This window comes from Halichoerus grypus, chromosome 3 (assembly GCF_964656455.1).
Source record: "Halichoerus grypus chromosome 3, mHalGry1.hap1.1, whole genome shotgun sequence".
In the NCBI taxonomy this organism is placed as follows: Eukaryota; Metazoa; Chordata; class Mammalia; order Carnivora; family Phocidae; genus Halichoerus; species Halichoerus grypus.
Genome location: NC_135714.1, coordinates 124,341,230 through 124,362,015, shown reverse-complemented (window position 1 = coordinate 124,362,015; position 20,786 = coordinate 124,341,230). Strand labels below are relative to the sequence as shown.

General features: G+C 44.5%; 1 protein-coding gene across 5 annotated transcripts in view; it reads left to right on the top strand.

Moving 5' to 3' along the window:
- Positions 1-3,653: 3,653 nt before the first annotated feature.
- ZNF827 (zinc finger protein 827) overlaps positions 3,654-20,786 on the top strand; it is a 166,628-nt gene continuing 149,495 nt past the window's right edge. For 4 of the 5 annotated variants that reach the window (XM_036077792.2, XM_036077796.2, XM_036077795.2 and 1 more), the window contains exon 1: positions 3,654-4,321. In XM_036077792.2, the coding sequence (XP_035933685.1) occupies positions 4,279-4,321 (43 nt within the window). In that variant the 5' untranslated portion in view covers positions 3,654-4,278. The remainder of the gene's footprint in view (positions 4,322-20,786) is intronic. The other variant, XM_036077784.2, reaches the window with a different exon arrangement.

Below are 20,786 nucleotides of genomic sequence, written 5' to 3'. Positions count from 1 at the left end.
AATCTGAAACCATATCAATGAACTTTTTATACTCTTACACTAAAATTCATTGGTCTACCTTGTACATTGAATGGATCCTTTACTACGCCATGAATTTGTAACACCACGTATTGGTCATTTGGAAAATATTGGTTCACTGAGTTATGCTGTTCGTCCAAAATGTTGACACAATATATAAAAGTCATATTCATTAACATCACCATGGATCACATCAGAAAAGCCTGTATTAGGAAGCTGTTAAACTCACAGTGATGGATACAAGTTATCTAAAATTCTAATTTTCACTTATAAGTACAAATATTGTCATTGCCAAACAATCCCGTGCATTATTGTCCTTGAAGTTACAGGATTACTTTATTCCTTTTTTTGAGGAATATCCAACTCTGCATAACTGCAGTTTGTCATTCTTTCAAGTAGAAATAATATTCCATGAAAAACGCAGCCATATCAAACAATCTCAGAGGTGATTTTCTTTGAGACAACTGATGTATGTCAGTATGCACCAGAAGTATTTTCTATGTACCTACCATTTTGTCACAAAGAATATTTAAAAGTCTTGTACTCAAGGGTCGAGATTTAATAAAATTAGTAAATTTTACTGCTCAATCAAGGGGACTTTTAAATGAATCTTCCTTTTTTCTCTGTCTAAGTGCATGGTGGTGGAGAATGACTACTAATACATTTTGCTGCCATTGCCTTGATTCGAGCTGCTAAGGTGTCAGCATTTTATTCCCATTGCTTTTGCATCATCAGTAGAAATATGAACACAGATAAAAGGGCAAATAACATCTTAGTATTATTATGAAAATACTCAAGGACCCCTCTAGAGACCACACACCATTCTAGGGGAAGTGCTCCCTCTGTCTAACCTCTCCAGCAATACTTGGGCTAGGATAGAATGTACTCCTGCGAGAGCGACCATTTATGAAACATCTTAAAATGCATAATTCTGAGAAAATCGATTCTAATCTCACATTTGAGAGGTGATGTAGATGGGGGTGGAGAGAGTACTATAATTATTAAGATAAAATATTCTTTTTTTTAAAAGATTTTATCTATCTATTTGTCAGAGAGAGAGAGCACAAGCAGGGGGAGTGGGAGAGGGAGAAGCAGGGAGCCTGATGCGGGGCTCGATCCCAGGACCCTGGGATCATGACCTGAGCCGAAGGCAGACACTTAACTGACTGAGCCGCCCAGACGCCCCAATAAAGTATTCTTTTAAAAGCTTGGACTGTGGGGGTGAACCAAGTGGAATATTCCAATGTAATGACTGTGGTCAACAATAATCCAAGTTAAAGGTTCATGGCTATGTGCATCCAAAAGGCAGGCATTCCCAGAATCATTTATTCATTTGATTTTCAAATCCATTGTAGCAACTTCCAGCTATTTATCATCCTAATATTGTAGATTGGCCTAACATTAAAATGAGTTTGTGTTCTCTGAACATATAGCCATTGAGAGTGGTGCCCTTGAAGAGTGGTTTGTAGCAGACAGATACCACGCTGAGATTTAAACAGAAATTGTTCTGTCCTTATTTCCATTTTCTATTGTTGTGTACTACTTCAAATAATTTTTGGAAAGTGGTACAGGTATGAGTAAATTCAATTAAAAATGCTTCTGGCTGTTGATAGAATACCTTTATAATTAAACGTTGACAGCTTTTGCCTGCATGCCTTTAAAAGGCCGCAGGAAATGTACTCTACTTTGAGGAAAGGCCTAAAGTGTGTCTTCGATTATAGTGTACTAAGCATTGTAAAGAGTCATAGCAATTCAGGAAAACAGTGGTGGTGAGTCTATGCAGAGTAATTGTCCTTCAAATCCTAGCCAAAAGTTCAGAGTGTGCAGTGGTAGAGTGCTGTGACAGTTCTGTTTGCCCTGTGTTAGGCTTAAAGATCCTGCCCACTCAGGGCAATGAGTCTACTTGGAATGGATGGGCTCTGACTTATCATTCATATATTAATTTCAAGTCCAATGCTACTGACAATAGTCAAAGTCATGGTAAGCTGAGTTTGATTTGAGTTGGACAATCGTTCCATTTCAAATTATAACCCCGGGGAAACTTAGATAACCGGTTTACTTAAGCCAACACTCAGGGAAGAATTGGTTTAAGAATGATGCTCCATTTTAAACTTGACTGCTCTCTGTTTTGGTTTCAGATTGAATTCAAGCAGATGTTTCAAAACCTGCTTCAGATAGCATTACCTGTCACACACTGAAGCTGGATCTTGCTGGGAGTTGGCAGAGAGGGTTTCATCCTGATATTTCATTATCAATGGAAAACATTTTATGGGAGATATAACACTCTTTAAGCTTCTTTAACAAAAGTATGCAATATAAAGACTTATTGTTATTTTTAAGGGGGAAGTAGGGATTTATCCACCATGGCTGTTGTTAACACCACTCAAGTTGTAAGAATTAGCCTAGACCCTCCAAGAGGCATTAGCTATCTGTGTAAGCTTACAGAGTGTCATTTTAACATTCTGTATCTCCACCATGCCTCCACCTTCTTTGATGAAAAAGTCTATTTCAAAATTGGTAAGAAAATATTTAACATAATAAGATGATGAGTCAGAGTTTTTAAAAAGCTAAAAACGGAAGATGTAGTTAAATAATTCACCTTTTTATTTTTTAGCTACATCTGACTCATGACATATAATGTATTCTGCTAAGTTCAAAGTTTCCTCTTACAAAGAGAGTTTTATGAAACAACTCTTCTTCAGACCATTTTTACTTCAATTATAGTAGCAGGTTTTGGAGTTTAAATCATTAACAACCTCTGAGTGAACTTTTATCCAAATGACTGCAAGTCACAAAGAGAACAGTCCTCTTTCACCAAGTACCTTTTGTGCTAGAGTGAGACCCATCCTTTTCTATTTTTCTCCTTTATGTCTCTCTTTGAAGACAGATGTGTGATTTGTAAAGTAATGAAAGTATGTATCAGTTGATGAAAACTGCTATATTTGGGTTTATAATGCAAACTAGAATTGCTTCAGGGTAGCTTCACATACCTGCACTACAGTAGCAAAAAAAAGTAAATTTCAGAAGTCAAGATCTCTCTGTGCACTGTAGGAGTATCATGTAGCAGTTAAATCAACCACGGGGGTGACCGAATCTCATTTTTTCCCCCTTCGTCAAGGGGATGTAATTTTCATTTCGGCAGCGTGTTTCAGTTTTAACTCCACTGAACATTCCAAAACTGGGCACTTATTCCATCAACCTCGTTATCGATTTCACCATATGCTATCTTTTTATTTTTTTTTTTAAATTATTTTTATTGGAACGTTTTTGGAAGAGTGTGTGGGAAACTGTAACCTCCACAAACTTAAGGTGATGGGGTGAGAGAGTAATTCTTGCAGTGAAAAAGCCTGAAGAATTTTATACAGAACAAAATGTAGTTTAATAAACAAAAGAAAGTTAAGAGAAAAATCTGTTTTCTTTAAAAAAAAAAAAAATGAGCCAGAGTAATGGACTAATCGTTGTTTAAAGAGTGGGGAAAACTTTTTTCCCCCTAGATTTGGCGAATAGCGGGATAAATTCGAAGAACTCCATCCCACCCCCGCACGCGCGCCCCCCATTCTTTCCAGACCGAGCGGTTGCAAATCCCAGGCTGAGTCCGCCCTGGGAGCCTTAGGGCACCTTCCTCTTTGCTCTGCGTGTGTGTGTGTGTGTGTGTGTGTGTGTGTGTGTGTGTGTCTAGCTCTCGCTCTTTCCCTCAGTCTGTGCCTCTGTGTATGTGTGAGTGTGTGTGTGTGACAGAGAGAGAGAGCGCGAGAGGAGAGAGAGAGCGAGAAAGAGAGAGAGAGCGAGCGAGAGAGCGAGCTGTGAGCTGTACCGCCGCCGCCGCTGCCCTTTGATCCCGACATTAGTGTTAGGGGCTCGGAGACACAGAGCGCGGCCATAGACACCGCCGCACCGGCACTCATTTATTTATACCTCCCATCACACACGCGAGCATAGGACACACACACACTCACACCTATTAGATCCGTTTCCATTGAAGAATATTACGCTCGGGGACAAGCCAGGTGCACGACCAAAAATTAAAAAAAAAAAAAAAAAAGGAAAAAAAGAAGGGAAAGAAAAGAAGAGAACCCCTCATCTGGCTCCAGGAAACAAGCTTCAACCCATTGCACACACCGGAGAGAAGGGGTTTCCCCCTGCCCGCCCGCCCGCCCCCCAACTACCTCCCCGCTCCTGCCAGTGTCTGCCTCTCTGCCCCCACGGGGGTTTATTTGATCTCACATTAACCAAGGAGGAGAATGTGAGAAAAGGGGGAAAATGCCCAGGAGGAAGCAGGAGCAGCCCAAGCGCCTTCCCTCACGTAAGTCATCCCTTCTCCACCTCCTCTCGTGCCATTTTCTCGCCCTCCCTCTCCTCTTTCCCCTCCGCAGCCTCCTCCGTTGTTTTCTGCATTAGTTTAGGGTTACAGAGGTGAAACTGACAAAGACACAGCCCGGGTTACTCCTCGTTTAGGTCTATGCTGAGGCAGCCATGTTGGTGATGATCAGCCCCGTGCCCTTTCTATTCTCTCTCTCTTTTTCTTTCTTTCTCTCACCCCCCCCCTCTTTTTTTCCTTGAGATCGGGCTTTTTTCCCTTTTCCCTCCCCCTCCCCCTCCTCACTCCGGGTTGCTGGGGGGAGGGGGCAAGAGACGGGAGGAGGGGAGTAGTGTGGATGCCGGGTTTTTTTTTTTTTAAATCGGGGAGTGGGGGGGGGAAGGAGGTGGGAGAGGTTGGAATCTTTAAAAAAAAAAATTCCTTGTGGATCCTAGTGCCTGAGGGTGCGGGGGTCGGGGCGTGCGGAGGGCTGGGGGCCGTGACATGGCGTTTGGGGGTGTCGGGGCGAGGGCGCGCGGCCGCCCGCCGGCTACAGGATCCAGGGAGAGGTCCGTCTCCGGCTAAAGGTTGCGCCGGGGTTGGTCGGCCCCGGGGCCGCCGGCGGCAGCGGCGGCGGCGGCGGCAGGAGCAGGAGGAGGTGGAGGAGGCGGCGGCGGAGGAGGGGAGTCGGGGGCGGGCGAGGCGGGAGCGGCTGGGGAGGGTGTGGGGGCACCGCACACAAACACAGCGGTACACACGCGCCGCCGGGCGGCTGCTCCCGCGGCGCCCGGGCGAGGGGGCGCGCCGGGGCGCGGGGGGCGCGGGGCGGCCGGGCGGGGGGCGAGGCCGGGCAGCGGCGGGCGGATGTGGGGTGCGGGAGCTGCGCCGAGGCGGAGGCAGGAGGCAGGGCGGCTCGCGGCGCGCGAGGTCCCTGCAGAGCCGAGGGGAGGGAGGAGCAGGGCTCCTGGCCGCAATAAAATGCGGGGTCAGTCGGAGCAGACGGAGCCAGGCGAGACTCGGGCTCTCAGACCCCCCTCCCCGGCGAGCCTGAGCAGAGTCCAGGACTAAAGTGCATCACAACCCTCCCCGGCTGCAGCCACACACACCAACTGGAGACACACACCCGCCGGCACGGCCCGGTCCCCTTCCCCTCCTCCACCCGCGCCCCCGTCCCTCTCCGCCCTCCCTCCGGCTTTTCTTTGCTAGACTCTTAACTTTTCCCCCACTCCCTCTCCAGCTCCCGCCCCCCCCACCCCAATCTTTCTCCGCTTTGAGTGTTCCGAGATGCTGCTAAAGCTAAAAGTGAAGGAGAAAGAAGCAACTAAAAATATCCCCCGGGGCCGCCCGGCTCCTTGAATGCAGGGAGGAGGGGGCAGGGGAGAAGGCGTGGGGCGGGGTGACGGGGAGGAGGGGACGCCGGAGGCGCCGGAGGGAGGGGTCGGGGGAGACTGAGGGTCAATTTCTCCTCTCTCCCCCCTCACTGCTCCCCTCTCCCGGCGGTTTGGCGCTGCTTGGATCCCGATCCTGCAAAACCCGGGCTGGGGGCGGGAGCGGAGCCGGAGCGCCCGCCCGCCTGGGTGTCAGGCCGACGTGGTCGGTCACCTGAAGTTCACGGAGGGTGGGGGAAGGGTTAAGGTTATGGTGTCTCGGGCTCGGGTTGTGTGTGAGCTTGTGCGTTTCCGCTGCAGACAGGCAGCGCGATCGATCTCCCCCTCGCGAAATATCCGTGGCGGTGCCTGCCCGGGGGGACGGGCAGGGGGCGCGGGTTGCTCGGGCCGAGCGCCCCCGCGGCTCCGTGTCACCCGGGCCGCGGCCGAAGTGGCGAGCAAGGGCACTTGCAGGCAGCCCGCTCCGCAAACATTCCTCTTTCTTTCCCCTTCCCGGTACGCAGGAGTCGACGCACAGGGCTTGGGTTGTGCTTTTTTCCCCTTCCTTTAAAAAAAAAAAAAAAATGCCCCTGTGCAGTCCTTTCTTCGCCTGCCCGCTAGAGGTTCTGAGGATAATATCACATATGTAATATATATGCACATAAAATCACTCGCAGGCGGCTGCGTGTGTAGGGAAATTTTGTGCGAGGAAAGAGAAGGCGGTGGAGTCGGGGAGGGCGAGTTGGGAGGCTCCGCGCTGCGATTCACAGAAAACTCGCAGCAGTTGGTGGAAGAGTGTGTGCGTGCACATGGCCGGCCGGCCAGTTCCCAGCTCTTTTCGGGGGCGTGTGGCGGGGGAGGGAGAGGAGGCAGGAATCCTGGGGGGGTCGGGGGAGGCTTGCCCTGCTCGGACAAAATGGGCTTCAGTGTTCTCTGCGAACTTGCCCTTAGATGGCAACTTTGGGAGCTGATGAGCTTGTGTGCGAAAACCAGGGCGGTGAGGTTATTTGGTCATTTTCCTTTCTTCTGTTCTCCCCCTGCTTAAAAAAAAATGTTGGCGGGGTTAGAGGGAGGGTAGGAGAGGAGAAGGGATTTATCTGTTTTCGGCTCTGACGGAGATGGAGCGCTTTCCCTCCCGTTGTGTGTAGCGCATTCGGGCAGCTGCAGGCTGCCCTGCTGGTGACCTTGACCCTGACCTCGTGCGACTACCCTCTCAGTCTGAGAGGAAATTCAGGCTCCATTTTAGCTCGTATGCGTGGTGGGCCTCTCTTGCTTGCTGGTGCCTGGTGATTAAGTTATATTTTAAGAGTGGGCTCTCCCACCCTTTTCTCTAATTGAATACTGTTATCCACTCACTTAAAAAAAAAAAAAATCCAACTCCTTCCAGTCACATAAAGCCACTTTTACTGAAGTAAGAAGCAATTACCTTTTGGAAACACCGTAAATGTCCCTCCAGTTTTTAAAGGGAAGCCTAATTTGCAAAGCTTTTCCACTTACCTTTGCATTGAATGGATTTTTGTGGATGTGTGCTGCTTGTTCTAAGCATGGTTTACACATGTTTTGTAAGCAATTTGCATTTGGACTAAGAGCAATTTCTGGGCAAATGGTGTGTTTTGCAATTCAGACACAGTAACCTAAGGCTTCCTAAGTGCTGAGTGAGTCTTAAAGAAACTTGCAGTCGTGGGGAGAGGTAATAAATATTGACTTTGGTAAAATTAGTGTAAATTAGTATTTAATGTAGAATATACTTGTAGTCTTAAATCTCAGTTTTAATGCTAAATTCTTTATTTGTTTATTTATATGTAGGGGAGGGGTTTTTTCTTAACCTGGAGAACCTTTTTGTATACAATTAAAAAAAGTAACTCTGCGGATTATGGTTGCCCTAATAGGTCATCTCAGGGTTTTAAGAAGTTATATACAGCATTAGATTTTTAAACTCGACCCTAATAAAAGAAAGGAGAGATGTGTATAACTTTTTTTGGCGGGGGGGGGGGGGGGGGGCGGCTAGAATTGGACCAGGAATGAGATGGGGAAACTTGCTTTTGAAACCAAAGAACCCTTCTGAGTAAACACAAAAGTGGCTAATAGCTACTATTGATCTAGAGAAACTGTGAGCACATTTAAAATTAGAAGTAGAATATAAATTAGATTACAAAAAAGAAACTTGTGAAAACTGAATCTATTGAAACTTCAGAGTGCTTTCTTCTTTCCCATAGGCACCCCCCCCCCCCACCCTTGCCTCTGCACTCCCTCATAAACCAGAGACTTTATGTGTGGAATCTATTTTTTCTGTCATAAAATATAATACTAGCCAGGCACAGTGTGGATGGACAGAGTCCTCCCACTCTACAACACAGACACCAGGGAACCTGGAAGTTCCAGCCTCGAGTAGATTAGTCCTGGAAATCCAGACGAGCACTTGGTATTATCTGATACCGAGTCTGGGGTGCGCCTCAGCCCCTGGCACGGAGTTTCAGCAATTCCCCAGGCTGGGCTTCGGCCTGCTAAGGTTTCCTAGCTCCTTCTGTTCCACGAGACACCCATGGGACTGTTCAGAACCGAATTAGCTTTGGGGATGGGCGAGCCTTTAACCTGACACTACTAACTTAAGCGTTAGATTTCTGATTTAAAATTCTACCTAGTCATTTCCTCTTGGGCCTCTGAAGTAAGAGAGAGAGAGAGAGAGTGTGTGTGTGTGTGAGTGTGTTATATGGGCCTCATACATATGCAGAAAAGAAAATGGCCTGTCCTTTAAAGCTGCGTGGTGATTCCACTGGCCACAAATCAGAAGAAGTTTTGTACTAGTTTTTGGAGGAGACCTCCAACAAAGGGTGTTAAACCTAAACTATTTTTTGAGAAGTGGCTTTAAAAATTATTACTCCAAATAAAGCCTTTACTTCTTGGCCTAGAGCAATATTATCATCTGGGAATTTAAATATGATTCTGCTGCTGTTGGTGGCTCTTTTCTAAAAGTTCTTTCTATCAACAAGGTCCAATTCCATGTTCAAAAAAATGTCCTAGAGCCCCTTTGAACCATACCATGTGCTTGTCTGTAGCAGGATCCCAAACTGCATAGCTTAAAAATGTTTGTCAGTCTAAGAAAGAGGAAGAGGGGGAAAATGATACTGGGTCTGTTTGCCAGGCCTGGGGCTCAGCACTTTATGGACATGGTTACATTTGGGATCACTAACTGAGGAGGGAAAGGGTCAGGAAGGGCTTTCCCCTGTGTTTGTTACATCTGTAAAGCCTTTTACCTTTGACGCCATCAGCACTTTTAAGATCTCCTCATTAGCTGCAACTTACCCATGAACATGTATGAGTTCAGATCCTATTGTATTTATCATTGGAAATCTGCCTGATGCCTATTCCCAAGGGGGAGCACAAAGGAAAAGTTAATAGAATAGTTGTTTTGCTATTCTCGTATTTTCATTGTTGACTCAGTTGTGGGTCAAGACCAGAACAGGTTATTGTGTTCTTCATTAACAAAACTTTAAAAACCTTCTCTTGCTTTCTAGTAAATGTGGGAAGCAAAATGACAGGAAAGCCACAGGAGCCCTTATATTTATATTTTTCCATGTCTTTATATATCTGTTGGAAGAGAAAGGGTCGAAGGTTTAACTCTTTCCCCTACTTACTCTTACTAATTTTTTCAGTGACAAGGCACTTCCTCCTGACTATGACAGGAACCACAGGGAAAAATCTTGAGTCTGAAGCAATAAAATAATTCACTGTTCCTGTCAGGCAGAGCTAGATGATTCTGAAGTACCACGTAGCAAGCCAGGTTGATACTGAGCAATGAACGTTCATCTGTTCTCCTAAAAGAAATCCGTATATTCCTAATATAGTAAGTAGGGAACACTGAACTTTCCTGTTAAAATAAGGAAGAGAGTTCAAAATCACATTCCTTCTAATGCTTCAAAATGGTTTCTAATAAAAAAATTGATTTTTAATTTATCTATGTGCTGCCATCTCGCTCTGGGGATGACACAGCTGGTGTGAGTTGACCAGTCTCCGGCACAAAGTGTTAATAAATCATGCTGGAGAAGTATAAATTGGACAGCTTTCGGCCCATATGAGGGCTGACTGTGCATTTGAGTTTTTAGAGCCTTTGAATGGCCTCTATTAGGAGAGGTCCAAGGGAGGTGTGGAAAATCTCTGTCTTGTGAGGCTTGTAAAATTAGATGGACAAAGGCCGTGGAGACACCCAAGGGACAGTGTTGTGTTGGTGGAGCAACCAGGCAGGCTTCTCTTAGGGTCAAAAGGTGGCTGAAAATACAAGGAGTCCTATTAATGTTAAGATGGTCCTGTAGGGAAGATTGGGTTTGAAATGTGTGCTGCCTGGCTGGGTTGGTAAGCCAGTTAGTGATCCCAGTCATTGGGGTTCCATGTCTGGATGAATCAGTTTGACAAAAGAGAAAAACTCACCCAGGATCACTCACCCTGGTCACTTGCACGCCAAGTGGCGTCTTTGGATGCACCGGTGATAAGGTGTGACAGAAATGGGGGACCCCACAGTATCACTGTGTGAAGAAGTTCTGTCGGTTTCTGGGACCGGTCGGCAGTGCCGTCTTTGAGAGCCGAAGGGCTGCAGGCTTCCTTGTGTGAAGTTGCCTTGTCTCTACTCCATCCTTTTTTAAGTATCTGCTGGAGCATTAGGACAGGAGGACTGAAATGCAAACACAACAGGCTGGAACTGATCTCTCCATTCTGAGTGATGTATTAGTAATTTTCTATAATTTAATCAGACCGATCGCAGAACAAGATAATGATGGTATGACCTACAAAAGAGGACGTTTGGGGGCGTTAAAGGCTTTCTAGCATAAGGTTTTACAAGACCATGGGCTTTGTGGCGAAGGAATGGAGTCTGAGTTTTCTCTTGTTGCAAAGAAATCCAGACCAGGCCTCGTTATGGAGAAACATATGGGTTTTTTTTTTTTCCATCAGACTTTATTACTACTGTATTTTGGCTTAGTTAAAGTACTGGAGAATCACATGTGAGAGATAGAGGTTATAAATGAAGACGCTGTGTCCGGTTTCTGATGTATTCTTTTCTGTTCCCTACTTTGCTAGGTGTAGCTCAGTAATTCATACCATCTAGGGCCAAGTGTACAAAATACTTTATGGTTCATGGTCGCTGAAATGTCTTCTGTCATATTTTATAAGAAGCTAATGTGCAAAGTACAGACCTTAGAAAGAGCTAAGAGTACTCGGGCCAAAGTTACTAGCTGCTTTCCCTCTTCTGTGGAGGAGCAAGTTTTGTATTTCTATCCTCTGTCTGTAAATTACATTTTTTATGATATCAAAGAATAGTGTATGACTAGGTGCTGAAGCAGGGGCCTCTCAGATTACTCTTATCATGCCCCGAGGACCCACCTTTGGGATAGAATTGCTGTAGTAACAAGGTAGTTTCATAAAGTAAAATCAGACTTTGGCTTGAGACTAATCTTTAGCTGCATGGGTGCATATTGCTGTTTATTTTATAAAAGTCAGCTTCACTGCCATGTACACACACACACACACACACGCACACACACGGAGGCTGCACTGTAGCTAATTTTATAAAATGTACAGTGATACACGCCCACGGTCTGAGATCAGCATGTGGCCTTTAGCAACTCTGCTTTTGACCTAGGGTTATATTAAATGCAGCAGATTCTGTGTGCCTAAAAAGGATATTGTTTCCAGCCATCCATTCCCTTCTTATTAAAAAACAACCTCCACCACTGAAGTTCTGTCTCTAGAGTTCTTAAATGACTAAGGCTGAGGTGCTCATGGCTTCTGATGTTGAGAAAGTCCAAAGTCAGCCACGTTCTATCTATCAGCAAGAAATGCTGGGCCTTCTCTGAAACTTGAGCCTGAAAAAGCAGACCCTAAAATTATCTCTCTTTCTCTCTCTCTTGTAATTTCTGCATGGGTCAGACAAGTGGTTAGACCCCATTAGAAATGTGGTGTGGAGGAAAAAAGACAAGCAGGGAGAGAGAGGAGGGTCCCAGGCTGAGTTGTGCTGAGTGCTCTGAAGCAGTTGGCCTTCAGAGGGGACCGGAGAAGGCCAGAGGAAAATGATCGTTTACAAGATTGATCAGCAGCACTCTGCTTCTGAGCTTTGGAGACAGGCTGCTGTACTTGCGGAAGGTGATAGATTTTTCTAACGGTATATAGTAGTGCTAGTGTCTTCAGTTGTGATTTTAAAAAGCTTTTGTTGTTTGTAATGAGAGGGAGGAAAATATCATGTGATTTTGCCCTCTTTTCACTGTGTCTACTGTATATGATACGACTTAAGTGAAAGCAGAGAACACACATGCTTTTTAAGTTCATAGTGGTTAAGTGCATGGACTCTGGCACCAGGCTGTTCGCAACCCAGCTCTGGCACTCACTTGCTGTGTGACCTTGGGGAAATTGCTGAACTTCCCTGTCTTTGCTTTCTTCATCTCTCAATGGTGATAACAGTTCCTCTACCATAGGGTTATTGTAAAGCTTGGCTGATAAATATCGGTATCGACATTGATAAATATCAATAATATACACACACATAAAACCATGCCTAATTAGTGCCTGCTGCATAGAAAGAGCTGAAGAAATATTAACTCTTACTATGTATATGAAATAAGTTTCCATTTGCTTAGATTGTGATTAGACTGCAGGCTTTTCTGACCCAGGATGTTTTGGTGATTTCTGTGTTTAAACATTTTTTTTCCCATATCTCTCATTAGAACGATGAGTAATAATATGATATGGTAAAATTCTTTTATAAGGCTGTTAAAATAGGGCTTGACTAATACTTGTTTCATAGGCCAACAATATTACACTAGACTTTAACTATCGGAACATGTTCTGTGTTTGTGATTTGACCTGAATTATGTCTAAACTGTGTAATAATCATATGAATTATGACTGGGTTTTACTGTAAAGTGAGGACAATAAATCCATGCTCACAGACTTATAGTGAGATTGAAATGAGAGAATAGGTATTTAATAAATGTTTATTTATTCATTTATTCAACAGTCAGTCTGCTGATTAAAATTACCCAGGGGAAATTTATATTGGTTTTTCCATGTGTTGTTTAGGTAATAGTTTAAATTTTGCACCAAAGAAGGAAAGGCAGGGTCTGCTGTTTCTAATTGCAGAGAACCAGTCCAAGAGAACACATTAAATTAATTTTAAATGAAGGATTCAGGGGTGTGTGTTTGTGTGTATGTGTATGTGTGTTGTGTTGTCTGTGTGTGAGATAGATCATATCAGAGGTTACAAGCTAGTGGCCTACTGATGTGTTTTGCCCTACACAGTATGTTTAAAAACTTGAGACAGCATTTGGAAATGGGCGGTTTCACATAAAAATCCAAATTTCTAGCTTCTTCTGAAAACTTGGAAGAGCCAGCAGCACGGGGCCCACCTCCCCACATGGCAGCAATCTGCTGTCGTCGGTAGCGGCTGTCTCCCTTCCCCAGGCATGTGCTCGTCAGTCTGCCACAGTTCCTACCACTCTGCTGCCACGTCCCCGTCTGCATATACACCTGCCCACCTCCCTCATGTATATTACGTCCTGGCCCCGGCGTGCATTTGGATTAGAAACCGTTCTACATTTTCCAACCTTCTGTGAGCTTTTAATTCATCGTTGAGGCTAAGGTATTGTAAACCTCATTCTGTGGCAGTATTAAGAAGCAGTAGAGGGTGGGGATTAAGATCCTGGTACCAGATGCATGAGACCCGTCCTGGCTGCATCACATTTTAGCCGTGACCTTGGCAAGTGACTGCAGTTGTCTGCCTGTTTTCACATCCGTACAATGGGGGGACATGTAGGCTCGTGTCTGGCACATACTTTGCACGGTAAATGCTGGCCACATTCATAGATGTGAGGTGTAAATTCATTTCAACTAAGGATCTCAGTAGGATTGCTCTAACTGCTATGTAATCAATCAGAGACAACTATCGCTGCCTATAAGTTTCTGATCACCGTTAGGCAGCGCAGTGATTCTCAACCCTGGCTGCACGTTAGAATCACCTGGGAGATTAAAAAAATGAAGACGCCCCGCCTCCCCCAGCAATTTAAATTTGATAGCTCAGAATGGATCCTGAGCATGGACATTCTTAAAAAGCTCCCTGAATTATTTGAATGGATAGCCAGTGTTGAGGACCCCTGAACTTACCGGAACTCCCACTCTGGGCTGAGGCCATTTCCTCCAAAAATAAAGACATGTCATGTTGAGCCTGGGCAGCTTATCGACGATAATTTGTTTGACTTTTAAAACCCTAGAAATAGCTCATTGACTCCCACTCCTCCAAGTTGAAACCAGAGAGGCTCAAGGAGGGACCTGCCCTAGGCAGGGGGCATGGACGCCAGTCTTTTCTCTAACCCTCTCCCTCCACGATCACCAGGGTTTCTCACTCACTTTGTGACTTTGGGCAAGCCAGTGAATGTCTCTGTGCTTAATAGCACCATCCTGTAAAATGGGTAATAGTAGATTACCCACACCTTCTGTTTACTTTGTACTGTATTGTTCACAAAGCATTTTCACTGATCTCATCTGCCTGTAAGCAGGCAGGAAGGACTCCTTTTCCCACCACTTGGACGGAAGTAGAAACTGAGCCATGGAGAGGAAGAAACGAGCTTGAGGTCACCAGTGTCAGCACTGTCAAGGGCTGGACCACCTGCTGGTCTCCCGAGGCCCGCTGCGAAACCTTCATGGGGCCCCGCACGTGAAGGACATGACTTCACCACCTGCTCCTTTCAGAGACCTTCCACTATAGGAGGAACCCTTAGGTGTTGATGGAGCGTGTTGCTCTGTGATTCATGAGAACTTGTGCCACCAATAATATAGTTCTTTCCTCAAAGATGTATTTGACCTCAGACTAAGCTGAGGGTAAGAGAATTAGAGTCACATGCAGTGACACTTTCTGGGGTCTGAATTACGTGCTCCATATGGAGAACACTGCTTTCGTGAAATGGCCTAGAATTATAGTTGTCTTCTAATCTGGGCTTGTTTGGCCCTACTTGTTAACCCAACAGTCCTCTCCAGAGCATGAAACACAGCTGTATTTGGAAGGAAACAAAGTGTGGGACACCCTCTGCTTCAGGAAATGTTCCTGAAATGTGCTACATGATTTCTCCCTTCTAGGGGAAAGCAAACCTCAAATAATCACGTACTGGATTTTAATCTGACCTTAAGAAAGAGGGGAACCAAATTATAGTGAGCTGCTTTCTGACATCGCTAGGAAGAGAGTAATGTCACAATCTAGAAGTGGGGTTTGGGTTGGCTAGACCACTAGATCATATTTAGAGAGAAATGCTATGCACCAAAGGCTACTCGAATACTTGCTGAGAGGTGAGAAAATATATACAAAAAAAAAAAAAAAAAAAGAAGTACAAGTATTTTAAATAGGACTTAGGTGTACTCCATGAGACTGGAACCTAGAAATCACAGATATGAATTCTGGTTATTCATTCATTTGTAAAAGTCTATATTGGCTCTTAATGGCAAACGTAGTACATGCTTCATATAAATAATGAAAACTATGTAGAAATGTTTAAAGTAAAACGTGAAAGCCCCCTTCCCCAACTTCTATCCACAGAGATAACCACATTCATAGACAACAAGCAGAAAGATAACAAGCAGCATTGAAAATTCAGCCTTCATTCGAAAAATGGAAGCATTTCAGCGGAGTTGGCTGAGTTAATGCAAGTGCTGAATTCAGAACAAGGGTGGCAACACTGGTCTTGTAAACTGATTAGATCACATCTGTACCTTGAATGCCAGATTGGGTGCCCTGATTTAAAGGGGGAAATTGATAAAACTACTCACCAAGAGGGAGGCAACTAGAATCTAGGCTCTTGAAATCATCATCAGAGGAATTAATTATTGCGACAATTGCGAGTTCTTAATTTGAAGCTAAGAGTGAAGAGAGATAACAGTCATGCCTGGTAACTACATTCAAATTATATATAAAGTTCTGTCAAGTGATAAAGGGAGTAAACTTACTCTGAATTGTCATTCCTCCTAAATTTGTAGTTTGTGTCTGATAACTGATACTTGATTGATTGATTGATTCATTCATTCATTCATTCAGCAGTAACTGAGGGCTTCTGTACCAGGGAGTAAGGATCAGTGGAGTTACATAGAGCATGGTCCCTATTTGTGAGGGGCTCGAGCCAAGGGGGCAGAGAAAGAGATGGAAACAAATAATTAAAATTTGGCTTGAAAGATATTTTCTTAGATTTATGAAATGCTGAGCAGAAAACAGGGACTAGGACCAAGAGGGTAGAAGTTATAGGGAAGTAACTGATTTTTTTTTTTTTTAATATAAGGGACTATTGAGTAAATACAACTGTGCAAAAAATGAAACAGAAGATCTTGTGTTTACAAAGAAGCTGGTTCAACCACCAGGCAGGGGTGATTTTCTAAGGACTTCAGGTAAAGAGGGGCGGGATGGAAGGAGACATGTTGAACTTTGAAATCATTTAATATTATGAAAAAGAATCCTATAAAGCAAATGTTGCTTTGCTTGGTTTCTGTCACGAAGTCAGAGATCCGTTCCTACAACAGAGGAAAACCTCTCTCGATATACTGAACTGGAAAGCCTTTTCAGGGAATAGGGTATATGTCAACATATATGGTGTTACATTAGCGTAGTGAGGACATGATCCCCTGAGAGTTGTAGTCCCTACTGGGTGCTCATTCATTAAGAAGAAGTTTTGAGCATTTACCTGGCTGGTAGAAATTGTAGAGAAGGCAGTCCCTGCTGACAGTTCTTTCAAATGTTGACACAAAACAATCACAGAGGATAAGCACAAATCAATATGCTAACAAGTGCACGACAATATAATATGAATTAGATGTGTAAATGTTCGAGGAAAGTCGGAGTGAGAGTGACGGGGAAAAGATTCCTGGAGAGAGGCGATACTTCAAATGTCCTTGAGGAAGGGATAGATTTAGATCTTGAGAATAGAGGAGAGAACATTGCAAGCAGAAGAAATGGCATTAGCCAAAAGTATGTGGGAGACACTAAGAGAAGAAACGTAGCTGAATCAGAAGGGTTATATTGGTGGTAGAAGGACAGGAGGTAGGAAAAATGTAGTAGGAGCTGGTCCAGATGATAAGAGATTATGATTACTAAATTTTGTAGTTTGGATACAATACAAAATCAGCTGTGAAATGTAGTAGTTTCTTTCAGTGTGATAACAAAGGAGATGGAGGATGGTGGCCTGAAGGGGGCCGGGGAAGCTTTTTTAAGTGGGGAAAGCTGTTCAAAAACCAAAATGGATGAATGGTACTGATGTCGCCTTGAAGGTGTCTCGGAAGACCTGCCAGTGATGGGCTTCTCTGGGGCCAGTGCTCAGTGCTGCAGACCCTCAGCCTGGGCTGCCCTGTGCCTCTTGCCCCTTCCTCACCTCTTTGGTTTTCCTTGGCAAGGAGAGCTCTAATGCAGGGACTCCCTTTGAAGGTCGTAAAGTAAGAGCTATTTACAAAAAATAACATGGCTAACATTTATACACAGATAATGAAGCGTAATGGTAAAAGGGACTGCCCAATCTAACACATTTAAACACTGTCGAACTTCTAAGGTGCTCTTTTCCTGCTACCTGTTCCCCGTTATCCTAAATTTTCTGTTTATCATTCCCCTCGCTTTACCCTATTTGGTTTTGCTTGTCTTTGGGATTTGCAAAAATGGTAGCACACGGCACGCGTTCTGCACCTTGGGTTTTCACTCAGCCGTTATCTGGGCGAGATACAGCCACACTGACGTTTGTAGCTGTGGTCTCCCTGGCCCTGCTGTCGGGTGGTACGCTGACGAAACACACCACGATGGACATACGGTTCCTTTCTCCTTCTTGCTATGATGAACAGTGCTGCTGTGCACGTGCACGTGCAAATCACTTTGTCTTGAGGGACTGTCAAGTTCATAGTGTAGGGGATATGGGTTTTCTAAAATTTTAGTTCTTGCTTGCAAGCTTGAATTTTATCATTGGCTACAAGTACGGTCAGTCTTTTCTTAAAGTATCAGCATTACTTTGCTCGTTTCCAAGAAACAGTGTGCTGGATACCCAAATTTGAATGACCATAGTTCACCGGTTATTCTTTCATTGAAAGTGACGTTCCCTGAAAAGAGTGGCTAGTTCAGCTCCCAACTGAATCAGAGATTGACTTTTCCTTGAGATAGCCATCACACTTCAGTAATGGTAGAAGTGCTTCGTGGACACATTTCATTACATATCATATTAAAAAGATATTTACTCAGGGTCAGTCTTTAATAAAATTAGTAATTTTTACCGCTGCTTCATCAAAGTCATTCTTAAGTGAAATGGACAGGGTTGCTTACTTTGGGGGGTATGCGCGAGCGTGCATGCGTGCGTGTGTGTGTGTATGTGTGTGTGTGTGTTTCACTGTGAGTTTGTGGCAGTGAAGAATACAGTGATTACTAGGATGGTTTGGTGCCACTGCCCTGATTCGAGCTAAGTTGCCAGCATTTTACCCGTCATTGCTTTTGTATCATCATTGCAAATGTCAATAGAGTGAAAAGGGCAAATGACATCTTAGAATTATTATGAAAACAGTTTTGATCTTGAGGACACTTAAAAGGGTCTCAGAGACCACTAGGGGTCCGCAGACCACATTTCGAGAATCAGTATCTAAGCTGTCTACATAGGAATGGAAACGCAAGTCTTGGTGTTTGTCTCTCTTCAGCTTTACTTGATAATGTAATGCTGCACTTCGTGAATATTGGCACTGAACAACCCAAAAGGCAGAGAGCCCTGAAGACAGGGAACCCTTTGCTCACAAGTGTTCTCAGCTTCTATGCGATTTCTTTGAAGTCTCTTGTTCTGTCTGCAAATGGGAATGAAAATATGTATCTTTCTGTATAAAAATCTGTTTTGAAATAAAAGTAATGTTTTAAATAAACTTAGCAGTTAATATTTTTCTTCCTCACACAGACATCTATATAACATCATTGGTCTGTGGAGACGCTTGAGGCTTCCCCTGTGACTTGCTGGCATCCCTGTTAGGGAAGGAGCACACCACTGGGTGCCACGGCTAGCACGCCTTACCGTGGAGGGTGCATGGCTGCGTACGACAGATGGCCACGGGTTTTGGGAGTATTTCTGGGCTTCTTGTGTTCTCTCCCTGGGCTACTGCCCTCACCAACCATTAACCCCCTTACCCAGGACAGAAAGCTGAGTGCGATCCTAGGTGCCATGTTCTGCCTTTCCTCCCGCATCAGACCAAGTCTGTTGACTCTGCTGTCGATGTATTTCTGGAATTCATCATGCCCACTCCCTGCCATTGCTGTAGTTTATACTCCTAGTTTCTCCTGTGAGGATTCATATTTTTTTTCTTCTTTTTGCCTTAGTGTCCTGTCCCCTTCCCTCTACCCTGGCCTTTGTGGAGCCCTGTGTTCACACTGTTAGCATAGTGGGCTTTGGAGACACTCACATATTTATTTAGTATCTTTTACACATCTCCTCAAAGGATAAAGTTTGTTCTTCTTAGCAAAGTATAGAAGGTGCTTCATCATCTGAGCCTCCGTTTTTTGGCCCTGCTATATACCCTTTGTTTCATTCACACCGAATTATCTATTTTACAGACCACTATGTTTGTATTTCCTTATTTTGGAATTCTTTTTCTCCATTTCTGGGATGTCTTCAACCCATCAGATTCTACTTATCCATTAACACTCAGTTTTGGGGAATCTTTTCCTGCTTCCCCTCCTCCCCGACTGTTGTCCCACCTACTAGGCAGAATTAGGCATCCCCTCCTCTGGCTCCCATTGGTCTCTCATAATACCTCCCATGCCACACTGTAATTCCTTATTCCTCTATGTCCTTATTGACCATGAGCTTTCTAAGGACGTGGACTCTTCCTTATTCATTTTTGTACGTTCTTGCATGTAACAGTACGCGGTATATAGTAGGTGGTCAAATATTGTTGAATAAACAGATGAATGAGTGAAATTAAGAATGGGTCACGGGATCAAAGAAATAGGCGGTGTTCCATAAACATTGTTGAATGAATGAATGAGTTGAACAAATGAAGTTCAGAGTGGGTCCCAGAGTCAAAGGGTTTTAGAGGTAGAAGGGACCTTGGAGAACATCTCCTGTTGTCATCCTCTCTCAGAAATGAGAACATGATTTGCCTAAACTGTACAACGGGGCCGAGTGGGAGGTGATGAACAGTGCCACAGACATTCACGTGGATGTGGCCTAGGGATGCCTCGGCAAAGTCATGTGCTTCCGGAGGAGACTTGCCGAGGGGAGCAGAGGCCATGGCCTACGCCACAGGGGGATACCGCAGTCGAAGTGCAGAGAGAACTTTTGTGGTTGGAAGTCTGTGGCACATTCCAGACGGTAGAGTCTCCCGTCAGCCATTGGCTGGTGCTCTCTCTCTGTCCTCAAGCTGTGCCAAGACTGTAAGATTTTCCTGATGACTGGGCATATTCTACATCTGGATTCCATGGTCATAACAACCAGAAGTTTCCTGTCCTCTTTGGTTGAGGTGATTATGATATAGAGCTGGGTAGCAGTCTCAACAATTTTGAGGTAAGCCCTACCATTTAAAATCTAATGTTCTCTCATCTGAGATTTCTAGGTGCCTGGGAAGGAGGGCAAGGGGCCACTGTTATTCACTAAGTGCTAACTCTGTGCCAGGTGCTTTACTTACATAATTCTGATTTACCTTCGCAATAACCCTGTGAAATAATAGGGAGAGATTATTTCTCTCTGTTCTATAATATTCTATAAGTGAGAAAATAGGCCGTGGATGGATGTCGGGCGGGTCTCTTAGGAAGCAGAGTGGGAGTGTCTGGGGTCTAAGCTTGTGCCTCTTCTGTTTTGTCATGTAGCTTCAGCTTCTAGAAATGGTGTTTTGCTCTGCAAAACCTATCGTGGCCTTATTTTATTAATTTGGTGAATTCTTGAAGTTGCACTTATTTTATGTACTTAAAAGGAGGAGAATCTGTAGTTTGCTAGTTTAGTGTTGTCTGTGCTTTGCAGTTCACAAATGCTTTGCCATCTCTGCAGGACCACGAGGTACAGGAGAGGGAATACGTGTTATTACCCTGCTTTACAGATGAGGGATGGAGTGATGGGAGGCAGAACGTTCCACATCTATCTGGT